At 39.1% G+C, this 12,813-nt stretch overlaps 1 protein-coding gene across 1 annotated transcript; it reads left to right on the forward strand.

Annotated features, from left to right (window-relative positions):
• Positions 1 to 2,240: 2,240 nt before the first annotated feature.
• On the forward strand, positions 2,241 to 10,821 carry LOC121176143 (sodium- and chloride-dependent GABA transporter 1-like). Its single transcript, XM_041030135.1, has 14 exons — positions 2,241 to 2,481; positions 3,136 to 3,267; positions 4,471 to 4,571; positions 5,503 to 5,612; positions 5,726 to 5,858; positions 7,339 to 7,473; positions 7,567 to 7,670; positions 7,766 to 7,890; positions 8,485 to 8,597; positions 8,813 to 8,944; positions 9,384 to 9,486; positions 9,783 to 9,883; positions 10,394 to 10,561; positions 10,726 to 10,821. The coding sequence occupies exons 1-14, from the start codon at positions 2,241 to 2,243 to the stop codon at positions 10,819 to 10,821; spliced, it is 1,794 nt and encodes a 597-aa protein (XP_040886069.1).
• Positions 10,822 to 12,813: the final 1,992 nt, after the last annotated feature.

Here is a 12,813-nt window from a genome sequence, read left to right on the forward strand (position 1 = left end):
TCAGCTATCACAACAAACACATACGCACAATGCACAAACACACACACACACACACTGCTGCTGTCGCTAGAGTTCCCCACCAGAATTGGGCGATTGACATACTGTATCCCCCATGGCCTCAGGGCCTCACTAGTCAGAACTGAGCAGTAATCAAAGCAGACACACAGGTCGAACCTTATTATCAACCACTCGATACTAGCTGCAGGAACAACCACAGGTCCTCCAGAATACATTGTACAGGAAAGAGTTGCAAAATCAAAAACAGCACTTCATGCAGCAGGATCACTGTGGCTTCCTCTGGGTCAGGAGAGTCAGCTTTAAGCTTTTCACAGTTGACACAAGGAGATTTTTTTTTTTTCCTTTTGGCTGTTAAGTTGGAATTTCAGGACTTTTGTGATGCCGCTGTGGTGAACTGAAGCTGATGACCTGACAAAGACTTGGAAATCTATCAGGTAGGAAGCACCTTGTTCTCACTCCTCCTTCCTTTTGGTTTAAACTGTCTTGTCATCAATTTGAATTCATTATCTGCCTGGACTCTTTGTTAATAGTTATTATTGTAATTGCTAAGAGAGACAAAACTTTCCCAAAAAGTTTAAATGTCTTGAATCTAAATAGATCTCTAAATAGACATCTGCAAAGAGAATCTCTGATGTGTTTCATATTATTGGTTTGCTTTTGAAACACATACACAAACTCACCTACACAACAGTATTTTTGATGATTTCACAATATTATGCACAATTGACAGTGATTAGTTGTTAGACTGTGTGACATGACTGATTTCATAACAAGAGAGAATTTGTTTGAACAAAATTGATTGTACTAAACATCACAGTCATTGTTTTTAAAATGATCAGTCTGATTGCTTGTAACTTTCATTTCATTTCACTTTTCATCATTACACTGCACTTCCTTTTTGTATTGAATATGAATTGTATGTGTCTATGGCATATATATATATATATATATATATATATATATATATATATATATATATATATATATATATATATACATATATATATATATATATAAACACAGTCAACTTTGTCAATACTTCTTTTTGTCAACAGCATCAAAGGCTAGTGGGCATAAATGATGCATCTATTACAGGGCACAAAGGCTTTTCATCATGAGAAATTGCAATTAAACATTAATATACATTTGAATACTTTGAAAAACACCGTGAGCACAATGAACCAGACAGAAATGAAGTACAGCAGGCTTTTTTAAAAATCTGTGTAACATGCTTGTTTTAAAGCTGCTTTGTGTGAGAAAATAAGCAGTGACATTTCCTTGAAACACGTCTGGTTTGAGTTGCTCTTTCAAGAAATGTATCAGGACAACGTCTGTGTTTAACCTCGAGCAGTGGCACGAAGCCATTTGGACAATTTCTGGGTCAATCAATGCAAACACGAACAACTTCCTCCCAGTGCTCAAACTTCCTGACCATGTGATGCCATCCAGGTGTGAGAAATGGGATTGCTTCACAGAGTTCTCAAAAGTTTAGTGGAAGTGTATGATATTTCTTACAATAAAACCAGAGGCCCACACTTGTTCTGAAGCTGATTATATTCTTTATACATGTGAATGGACAAGTACTGTTTTCAACCTTTATGACAATTTATTATTTGCAACAAACACAGTTTCAAGATCTCTAATAGCTAGCTAGTAGCTGGCTTTGAGCAGCTGACTGTCAGCAGTCTTAGGTTCAAGATAGGCCAAAGAAAGTTCACTGACTTACTAATCAAGACGTCAGGCTTTAGTATCATATCACCTTTTAAACCTGAAGATGTGTCCTATTTGGTGCACCTTCATCATTCTTCCTAATTCATATTTGTCTGTACAGGAACTCTTAATTTTCTCAGTGATTTATGAGACAGTCGTTAGCATTTTTAAGTTCATAAACGGGTTGCAAAAGATGATACAAATGCCTCAGCGTCATACAATAAATTGTAATTTGAGTACTATTTTCCTACTTTAAATCACTGTCAGACAACAAAAAAAACCTAAGTATAACCCACAGATAATTGTTGTAACACCTTCACAAACACTGTTGTGTTCGATCTTCCTCCACAGATTTTCTACACATTTGGTGTCAGTACACCCCTCAAGTCTGTCCAGCCAAGATCTGAACCCAGCGTGAGGGACTCAGTTGGACAGGAACCAGAGACTTTAACTATTACAGGCTGTGACCACCGAGTGATTGTCTGACCCCACTGGTCTGTAGTGTTCCTACCATGGGGAAGACTGGGCAGAGTACAGTGGACTTAAACTCCCCAACAGAGGTCAAACAAGCAGTTCCCTTTGAGGAACTGGATCCTGTGGCGCCCCCTGCAGACAAAAAGAAGAACAAAGAGGAGCCACCTGACAGGGGAAGCTGGAAGGGCAAGTTTGATTTCCTGCTGTCATGTGTGGGATACGCCATTGGTTTAGGAAATGTCTGGAGGTTTCCTTATCTGTGTGGCAAGAATGGAGGAGGTAAGATATACAGGTGTACAAGGTTTACATGGGTCCAGTCAGTTTAAACCCTCTGTGATGATAAAATACCTTAATGAGAGTGTGTATACTTTCATTATTCTTCTTCAAATTGCTCTTTAAGAATACATATATTTATAGGAATAAGGTATTCAGCAACATATTAACATTAATGGAAATCGGTAGTAAAATGTTCTCTCTGGGCAAGTGTTCTGTGGAAGATGTAGTCTAGCATTTTTCATAAAATGCAAATAATAAAGGAACCATGGTTTAACCAGTTGGAGAAAGGGATATGTCATTCTTACCCCAATGTTATAACAAATTTAATTTCTTTTTCGGTATAAAAGGAAGAAGAAGCCTAATTTGTTCAAATCAAATCTTAAGTTTCATGAAGTTTCTAGGATGGTAAAGGAAAACTCTTTCAGCGCACAGTGAAATGATATTATGAGCTGTCACTCCAGATTATATCAATATGACTACCACACTGACACATTATTATAAGTGAGATTCTCAACAGGTGTCGTAACAAAACCTCCTGAAAATCCTTGCACTGCATTAAATCAAATTTGAAAGTATTTTAAATCTAATTAGTTCCTGACATACACATCTATATTATCTTAACATACTTTGTCTATCTGCTTTGCGGCAATGTATCAGGGGCCTTTCTGATCCCGTACTTTATGACCCTGGTGTTTGCTGGGATACCTCTTTTCTTCCTGGAGACGGCTCTGGGACAGTTCACCTCAGTGGGAGGACTGGGAGTGTGGAAGCTCATCCCAATGATGAAAGGTGAGATATTAACTATGAAGATGTGCATGTACCTGATATGCTGTTATCTGTCATTTTCTTTGGCTCCTTTTCTCGGGCTGGTGCAGTTTATTCAAAATCTACCTTGATATTACCTTGGCACTTAAGGACGTGGATGGATTACTGAGCAGGCCTGTCTGATACAGGCCCAGAGATCCAAGGAATCAGGGCACCCCTGGACCTGAGCAACTGTATGAAGTGACTGTTTCTGTCTTCTTAGAAAGTCAGTGAAACAACTACAATGGGACAAAAAATGCCCAAAAGGAGACACAAAATGACTGCAATGAGATCACAGAGACACAAAGCAACCACAAAGAGGCACAAAACAATAAAACAAAAACCACAAAAGGACTACAAAGAGATGCAAAACAACTACAAAGAGACACTAAATTAGCACAAAGAGACAGAAACAACAATAACATTTGTCTTGGAAAGTCAATCAACTGCAAAGGGACACAGAGCAGCCACAAAGAGACACAAGATGACTGCGAAGAGACACAGTCTGGATGACACAGTCTTGCTCTTGTCTAGGACGGGTGGAGGGCCCTTTAAATGTCTGTGCTCAGGGGCCCACTTGTCTCTTCATCCATGCTTGAGTTTCCTTTTCAACAAAGTTTTTTCCTCCACTTGACTTTTTGTTCAATATTTCCACTCGACATCAGACTCTTCCCCCATGCCATCAGACTTGTTGCTGTGTTAAAACATATTTAAATAAAAACAAGGATGTGAAGCTACCAAGGAGAAGTAGAAACACAAAAGCAAGAAAGAAAGAAACATAGTTTTGTTGACAACTTTTTTCCTTTTAAGAATCTCTCCCTGCTCGGTGGTTGCAATTACACCAGTGCCTCCGAGCTCAAAGAGCTCGAGTGAAGCACATTTTATCTCCTGCCAGCACAGACAGCAACAGTGATAGTGAGCGAGCGAGCTTCTGTGCCAACTGATACACACAGCCAAGGGCAAGTAAACATCAGAAAGAGGAAAATAACAATGATGAGGATGATGAAGATTTTGATGAACATGCTGAGTGACGCCGTGATTCTTTTCTCTGCTTGGTGAAATCTGCTCCGGTGTCAGTTTATAGCTCCTGCATTTGTACTTTGCCTCGTACATACCATATCACATTTCACTTAGCATGTTAGCTGACCTGTGAGACACTGAGCCGTAAAATGTTGATGTCTCCTTCAGGTGTTGGTCTGGCTGCAGTGGTGCTGTCGTTCTGGCTCAACATCTACTACATTGTCATCATTGCCTGGGCTCTCTACTACTTATTCAACTCCTTTGGTTCGGTATGTTACATAATCAATAATCATAATCTGCATGAACTAGACCTCAACCAAACATGTCAGACATTTTGGTTGAGTTTTAGTTTGTGTGTGCTGTTTACCTTTTGGGACATAACCAACACTGAGGCCACTGAGGTTATGACCTTAGTATTTCTGCTGGAAATATAAAAGTATTCTGAAAATTTAATACCCCTACTGATGATTGAATGGAACATGTTTGGATCAAATCAAAGAACACTTAAATAGTAAAGTCTATGTATGTTTGTATATTTAGATACCACCACTTTTCACTTTGGTTCAGTTACAACTGCCTCTATAAAGTATTCACATTTTATTGTTTTACAAAATTCAACACTCTTTAATGCCAGTCCAAATCTACAATCCTTTTCTTTCTCTTAGGTCTCCACTTTTCTTACTCTGCGTGATCAGTTGGCTCAAAGAAGCCTGGTGATATAAATTTAAAGACTTTGCAGGCACTGTGTAAGAGGCTATTGTGGTGGGGAAGTGGAGGACTGAGAAGCAGGCATAAAAAGACTTTGGACAACAATGAACACAAGATTTTCTTTTTTTTTTTTCAATGTTTTTATCTGAAGGCCAAAAACATAGTTGGTTTATTAAATGTCATTTTCACTGTTGGATGGGTTGCCTCTCTGTTTCTGTGTCCTTTGTTCTGAAGAGTCTTTGTGGTGTTTGAGTCAGACAAAACAGTCGACTGTGGAGATTCAAGGGAACACATGACCGAAGTTCCTTTTTGTCTGTAAAGAAAAAAAATGCTTTCTTTTCTTGTGTTAAATTTGTGTTTTTTGGAAAACGACACAGCCCACAAATCCCAGAAAATTGTTTGTGCTAAAATACAGAACGGAAAACTCAGATTGATTGATCACATCTTTTCTGCTGCAGTCTGTTTTGTTTACGTATATGTCTGTATGTGCAGGAGCTGCCTTGGCAAAGCTGTGATAACCCCTGGAACACAGACGACTGTTTTTCCAACTACAGTCTGACAGACACCACCAACTTGACCAGTGCCGTCACTGAGTTCTGGGAGTAAGTCAGTGACATATGTTCTGTACAGTAATGTGTAAGTAAGAGTTGAGGGTTTTTCTGGAAGCTATCTGTGCGTATCTGTGTCTGAATTCACTGTGAATGTGCTCCTGTAGGCGTAACATGCACCAGCTGTCCAGTGGTCTGGAGGAGCCAGGAGAGCTACGCTGGCCGTTGGTGGGCACGCTGGCGCTGGCGTGGGTCCTTGTCTACTTCTCAATCTGGAAAGGAGTGGAGTGGACGGGGAAGGTCAGACTGTGCTCACGCTTTCCTCTGTGTGTTCTCTAAATGTGCTTTCTCTGGCCTCAGACTGCTTCTGCTACATTACACAGCCTGCTTTATCCTGCTGTTTTGTCCTAATCAGCAAATGTTATTAGCAGGCTAATATGATAAACTAAGATGGTGAACATGGTAAACATTACACTTGCTAAACATCAGCATTTCAGCATTGTCACTGTGAGTTTGTTGCCATGCTATCTTTGGGATTAAGCTCAAGGCACCTTGTTTTTCTATGACAAGTAGATAGCAGGGGTTTATCTGTCAGCTCTTTTATCCCATGAGTCAGCTGGGCCTTCCCAAAAGTTAACATGAGTAATGAGCTTCTGCTGAATCTGTTTTGTCATTCAAGTCTCTCCTTAGGCAAAAAAAAAGCAATCTCAGGTTTGATGACAGTGCATTTTTAATTAATTTGATTCAATTAGATTCAATTAAATTCCAAGGTTCTTTATTGGCATGGGAAACAGACGTTTACATTGCCAAAGCGAAGGTGGTAAATAAATAAATAAAAATAAAATAGAAAAATATAGGCTTGCAGTTAACAAATATATATATATAAATACAATTAGGTGTTAACCAAGTGTTAAATTGACTACACCTATTGATTCTGACCTATTGATGGGACCTGAGAAGTTTTTCTGTGAGGCCATTTAAACCCCTTTGTCTTTTTTGGATTTACTGTGTTTAGTGTGTCGCATTATGTGTTCACATCAAAACAGAGCAGGGGACGTATTGATTGGCTCCAAACAACAACCAAAATTAAAATTGGTTTTTATTGGTTGATTTATTTATTTATTTTTGGATTGTTTAATGTGATAGAGACGTGTTTTAGTGTTTATTTATTCTTGTCAGATGTTGACTTTGTTTGGCTAATTGGTGTATCTTCTGTCATTATGCTGCCCACACTCAAGCTCACTCTCAATATTTTACAAAGGTAGAGAAACAGAAAAAGTTTCTGAGGTGTTATTTTAATCCCAAACTGCAAAATGATTCAGAGGTGAAAGAAAAAAGATGGAAAAATCCCTTTATCTGCTGCCTGGGATTTTTAAATTACAGCAAGTTCTAGCAATGTATGTGAGCAGGAACACATTTACAAATTCACTGCCAGGGATAATTGGATTTTAATGTGTTGTATCTGAGAGCAGTGAGAAAAATGAATCCCCCAAGGCCCTGGCCATGACGGACATTACCAATTAAGCATAATCATTACGCTACAGAACTGCTGGCCACATCCTAAAGGCTCTGGTAAAATCTTCTGGCAAAGAGAAGTCATGGAAATACAGCTGAGGAATCTTTCACTCTCTGAATAATGTGGCAACAAGGTGTTCTGCGTCTCTTTTTCGCTCTGATTGACTCATTTTTAAATCTGTGTTATTCAAACATGGGTTTTAACTTTGAAACAACAGAAATACAAGCTAATTTGAACAGGCTGTTCTCTCTCGCTGTCTCTCAGGTAGTGTATTTCTCAGCCACCTATCCCTACTTCATGCTGTTCATCCTGTTCTTCCGAGGGGTCACCCTGCCTGGAGCTATGGATGGGATCCTCTTCTACATTACTCCAGACTTCAAGAAACTCATTGGATCTGAGGTAGACAGTTTGGACACATACAGTCACAGGAACATATTCAGACATGGACAAACAGACACAAACACGGGCACAGACAAATCTATTGTCTCACAGGTGTGGCTGGATGCAGCAACTCAAATCTTCTTTTCCTACGGTCTGGGCCTGGGCTCGCTCATCGCACTGGGAAGCTACAACCCGTACAACAACGACGTCTACAAGTAGGGACATGAAATCATAAGCTTTATTTATCCTCTTTGACAGCTTTTTCTTCTTCTTTCATCCGTAACCGTTCATGTTGTTCCTCTCTCTTCAGGGACTCCATCATCGTGTGCTGCATCAACTCCTGCACGAGCATGTTTGCCGGCTTCGTCATCTTTTCCATCGTGGGCTTCATGTCCTACATCACTAAGAAACCTGTGCAGGAATTAGCAGCATCAGGTTTGACACCATTTGTTTAATATGATATGCAAAATTATCTCTGTATATGATAATTGATCATATTAAAATAAAATGCACATCTTCAAACTGATGTCTAAAGTAATAAACTTGATAAGATTTGGATTGTACAGAGGAGTTTAATTAACATTTCCTCTTGGGGTATTTTTATTTTATTGGTAATAAACCTTTTGGTCCAAACTTATTATTTTTCCTTTTGAGAAACAGCAGATATTTTTCCACTCTTACTTCAAAGAAATCAAACACCCCAATAACCTTTTTTGTAAACAAGAGAGAGAAGTTCTTAAGCTTTAGACAGGTGGTGTATGTGACCTTTACACGGATCAAGTTCTCTCAGACAAATTGACCTGCTTTCAGCCCTTTGCTGCATATTTAAGTGAACTTGGAAATGTTTTCAAAATGTTGGAGGCTTTCAAACTCAATGCAGCTCAAAAGCAAAATGGAAAACAAAGTAAATGTTAAATATGGTTCTGTTTTTATGTCCTCTAGATATGTGAAAATGCTTGTAAAATTCAGCAGGATAAAATATAATGTCATCAAATGATTTAAAATGTGTGTTTTGTTTTTGACATTTAGGTCCAGGTCTGGCTTTTTTGGCTTATCCTCAGGCCGTCACCCAGCTGCCCATGTCCTCTCTGTGGGCCATCCTCTTCTTCTCTATGCTCATGATGCTGGGCCTGGACAGTCAGGTATGAACAACACATGTATTATTTTTTAGATTATTTATTAGATTTCTCTGTCTTAATAGAGGATGTAGGTATACTCTGAAAGAACAACAGACTCTAATATGTAACTGAGCTCCATTATCCATTAAGAATGACTGATTTAGATCATAGTGGCCGAAACCGTAACTTCCCACCAAGAGTGTTTCAGACCCATGTCTCCTAATAATGTCATGTATTAGTTCTGCACAGTGGAAGGTTTCATCACAGCTCTGATGGATGAATATCCCCTGGTGCTGAGGAAGAGGAAGAAGGTCTTCATCCTCATTGTCTGCCTCATCTCCTTCATCATCGGCTTCTCCAACATCACACAGGTGTTGCATCAACCTCTCTTTGTAGATGAAATGCCCTTAGGCCCTGTTGATTATCTATAATACAGAAAATATCTACGGAGGATCTCAGCTGTTAACAGTATGTGGGGAAAGAGCGAGAGGTTTTCAGGATGTGTTCGATTTTTATGAGTTTTAAATCACTGCAGTTACTTCATACTGCAGGATGTACCTGTGTGTGACTGAGTATTATGAGAAGGAGGCTGTTTTAAAACCAACACACACATACACACGTGAACATTTTTCTGACACTAGGGAAAAGAACCCCCTCCTGCATTATACATAATGACAAAACGATCTCTCAACAACCTGCGGTGTACATTCATCATGCATATTTTATTCAATAAAGGGGGGGATATTAATATTCAGCCTCTAAAGCAGATGTGTGTGCGTGTGTGTATCTCTATGTGTTGAAATCTCCCAGGGTGGTCTGTACGTGTTCAAGCTGTTTGATTACTACTCCGCCAGTGGGATGTGTCTACTCTTCCTCGTCTTCTTCGAAACCATTTCCATATCTTGGTTATATGGTAGGAAATCCTTTTACAGTCTACGCTTGTCGAATTAAACCAAACTGTGCAGAGTGAAATCAAATGAGACTAAAGTTGAAATCTGGATAGAAAAGGAACTGTATTGTGCCAAGTCACCAAATGAATCATGCATGTAGATTTCCTATATAGCTGTCCAACAGGAAATTACATCTATCTGCTCCACTTTCTGTGATAACACTCCCTGTCCAGTCGCCTTTCCTTCTCTTTCAGCTTGTATGGCTTTGTTCTCGCAGCTGTTATCTCTCCCTCTTTGTCCTCCTCTCTTTATGCCACAGGAGCTGAAAGGTTTTATAAGAACATTGAAGACATGATCGGCTATCGGCCATGTGGCTGGTGGAAGCTCTGTTGGATGATCTTCACGCCGCTGATCTGCCTGGTAGGCGGGGAATGATCATCGATTTAACCTCCATGATAATGCATTTGTCCGAGTCAAACTTGTAACGTGTGCTTCCTTCTCCCTCATGGAGATGTCCAGTTTGAACCCATCAGGTTACGGCAGGTGCCAATAGGTATAGGATTGATGACATTGCTGAAATGGTTTCCTCTGTCATGTGGTGATTTGTACTTCATCTCATGGACTGTCAGGCCCTGAGGGAAATCATGGCAATGTCTGTTTCCACTACTGTAGTGATAAAGGAAGCGTGATGTTAAAGGAAGCTATATAAATGGAAAATTAAGGGTGTTCCACCAAAAACAATCTGATGGAAGAGTGAATGTTTTTAGCCAGTCAGTCAGTGCTGCTTTGATCCAGACTGAAATATCTGGACAACTACCGGATGGACTGCCATTTTGACAGACATTCATTGATCCTCATCGGGTCAAACTTATAATTTGTTTGCTTTCCAGATATTATTTGGACTATTAATAATATCATTTTATATTGTAGGGGGTGTTTACCTTCAGTGCCATCGAGATGACCCCTCCGACCTTGGGGAAGTATGTGTACCCGCTGTGGGGCCAAACGATTGGCTGGTTCATGGCTTTGTCTTCTATGGTGCTGATCCCAGGCTACGTCATCTACATATTTTGCACCAGCAAGGGCAGCATCAAACAGGTACTAACCCTACTGTTTTAATGTGAAGACATTCAAAGTAAAAAAGATATCCACTGAGGATATTTGTATCGTCCGCTCACTTTTGAGAACTCACTTTTGAGAATAACTAATGTTAAGCCTATAAGACGAATCTGACACTGATATAACTCTCTTTACCTGACCAGCGTTGGCGGAAGATGACAACTTCCCAGGAGGATGAGAAGCCATCGGGGCATGAAGAATTTACACACACTGGGAGCGTGGGCGAAGCTCCGGTCTAGCCAGGATTGTTCAGGTTGAAATAATGTGACTACCATTTTCCCCTGTCTGACAGGACTTACTGTGGTCGACTCTGACATTTGACAATTGACTGGAAGGAGTCTTCTACAGTATTTTACTATGACGTTTTCCTCCATCTTAAATTGTGCCAGAAAATCAGGCAAATAAAAGGAAGATGAGCAGGCACTTTCGACAAATTTAGAGGATAGAATATTTCCTTGTGCAGTAAAATCTCCGACCACAGATTGAATGCTATCTGGTAAAACTTGATTTTAAGCAAGAAATTGTAAAGCATCAAAGATTATTTACTTATGGTGCAGCTTAAAGAACCAAGCAGCTTGCTAGTGTGATAAATCACATTTACTGATATATTTGTTGTCTTTGCTGATCCAGACCTGTGTAATTATAATATGAATGTGATGGAAGTTTTAGAGGCTATTTAACATAGACTGTTTCTCAACACAGCTTTGAGATAATTTAAATTTTAAATGATGCCTTCATGGCAGCTTGTTTAATTCAAATATTAGAAAATTGTAAATATAATTGTGTCATTATATTAAATATATATACGTTTTTTTGTTTTTGTTTTTTTAATTAAATAAGTGTTTTTCATACAGTGGATGATGAGAAAAGTGCAAAAGTCTCAGTTTTGTCAGTTTTCCCATATTAACACCCTTTTCACCCCACTCAAAATAATATTAATTGATATTGTGTATTGTAGCTTTAAGATGTCATTCTTCTGATTAAATCCAAGAACCAAAGCAAACCATTGTGGTGAATAGACTTAAATCATCTTTAATAGCATGTTGATATACTGCAAAGACAGAGGGATTCAAAGTCAACTGAGGGAAGTGATGGATCATATGTTACACTCAGTTTCTGCCCGTCTATCCCTAAATATGTCCACTTTTTCTAATTTTTTTTTTTTAAACTAGTATGAGCAAACAGTGCTGAAGAGCCAGACAAGATCCACATATCATTCATGAAGCAGTGCACTGGTATGGCAGAGCCCTTTTGTCAGTTTCTTTATGAAATTTAGCCACTACTGCGTTTCCATATCATACGCTGCACTCCAGAAATGCTACATTGGCTTCCTTTCAGACACAAACCTGTGATTTTCAGAGTACCTCATATGTATGTTTACTGCACACAGCATGTCTGTCTCACAGAATGCTTGAACTCACTGTCAAGTAGGAAAAACTGTGCAATCATACTAAGGGTAGTGAAAGACAGGAGAACAAAAATGGCCACCTTTAGACCCAAGAGGTGTCTAGTTTACCAATATGAGGCAAAGAAATATATCCATTTTCAGTTCGAAGGGGCGTTAGCTATCATAAATTCATATTTTCTTTTAATTATTTTTGATTATTTCTTCTTCTTCATCTCAGACTAGTGTGCTCACAGCAAATTCAGTCATGCACAAAAAATTCAAGACTTTTGGAAGTCAGAGATCAATAGGCCTCCAAAACCGATGCCATGCATGAGAAAAGAATAACTTTATATCTGAAAGTCGACTTAAACAAGTAAATGAGCAGTCATAGAATCATCATCCATCGACGTAAAATAATGTAACCTTCAAAAGTTTGTTGATCTGAAAATAATCATAATAACTCATTCACTTTGAAAGCACAAATTCTTATTGTGTTATATAATAATAAGATGAGCAATTACTGGGATGAGCAGAAGAGAGGTCAGATTTGTTTGTGGTAAATTAGGATGCTACTGTGAGCTGGTCTCACACACACACACACACACACACACTCATCATCTCTGCCAGCCAAAACAACAGACTGTTTTTTCTGCAACCTCTGTCTTTCCACTGGGTGAAATCGTGAGAGGAAAAGGACAGAAAGATGAGATAGAGACCTCCCCGCAGCGGCTCTGTGATTATAAATCAACAAATCAGACAGATGGGGGTCAGATGGGAGCAGAGTTAACCGAACATCCATTCCACAGTACCTGGTGGGGCTTGTGTTTAAAAGATGGATGCGTTC

This window comes from Toxotes jaculatrix, chromosome 22 (assembly GCF_017976425.1).
Source record: "Toxotes jaculatrix isolate fToxJac2 chromosome 22, fToxJac2.pri, whole genome shotgun sequence".
Lineage (NCBI taxonomy): Eukaryota > Metazoa > Chordata > Actinopteri > Toxotidae > Toxotes > Toxotes jaculatrix.

What these genes read in the sequence shown, in the direction of transcription:
- LOC121176143 (XM_041030135.1), top strand. Translation starts at nt 2,241, where the DNA reads ATGGGGAAGACTGGGCAGAGTACAGTGGACTTAAACTCCCCAACAGAG. An exon ending in GCTTCTCCAACATCACACAG is followed by an intron (nt 8,945 to 9,383) that starts GTGTTGCATCAA and finishes GAAATCTCCCAG; the next exon opens with GGTGGTCTGTACGTGTTCAA. An exon ending in TCACGCCGCTGATCTGCCTG is followed by an intron (nt 9,884 to 10,393) that starts GTAGGCGGGGAA and finishes TTTATATTGTAG; the next exon opens with GGGGTGTTTACCTTCAGTGC.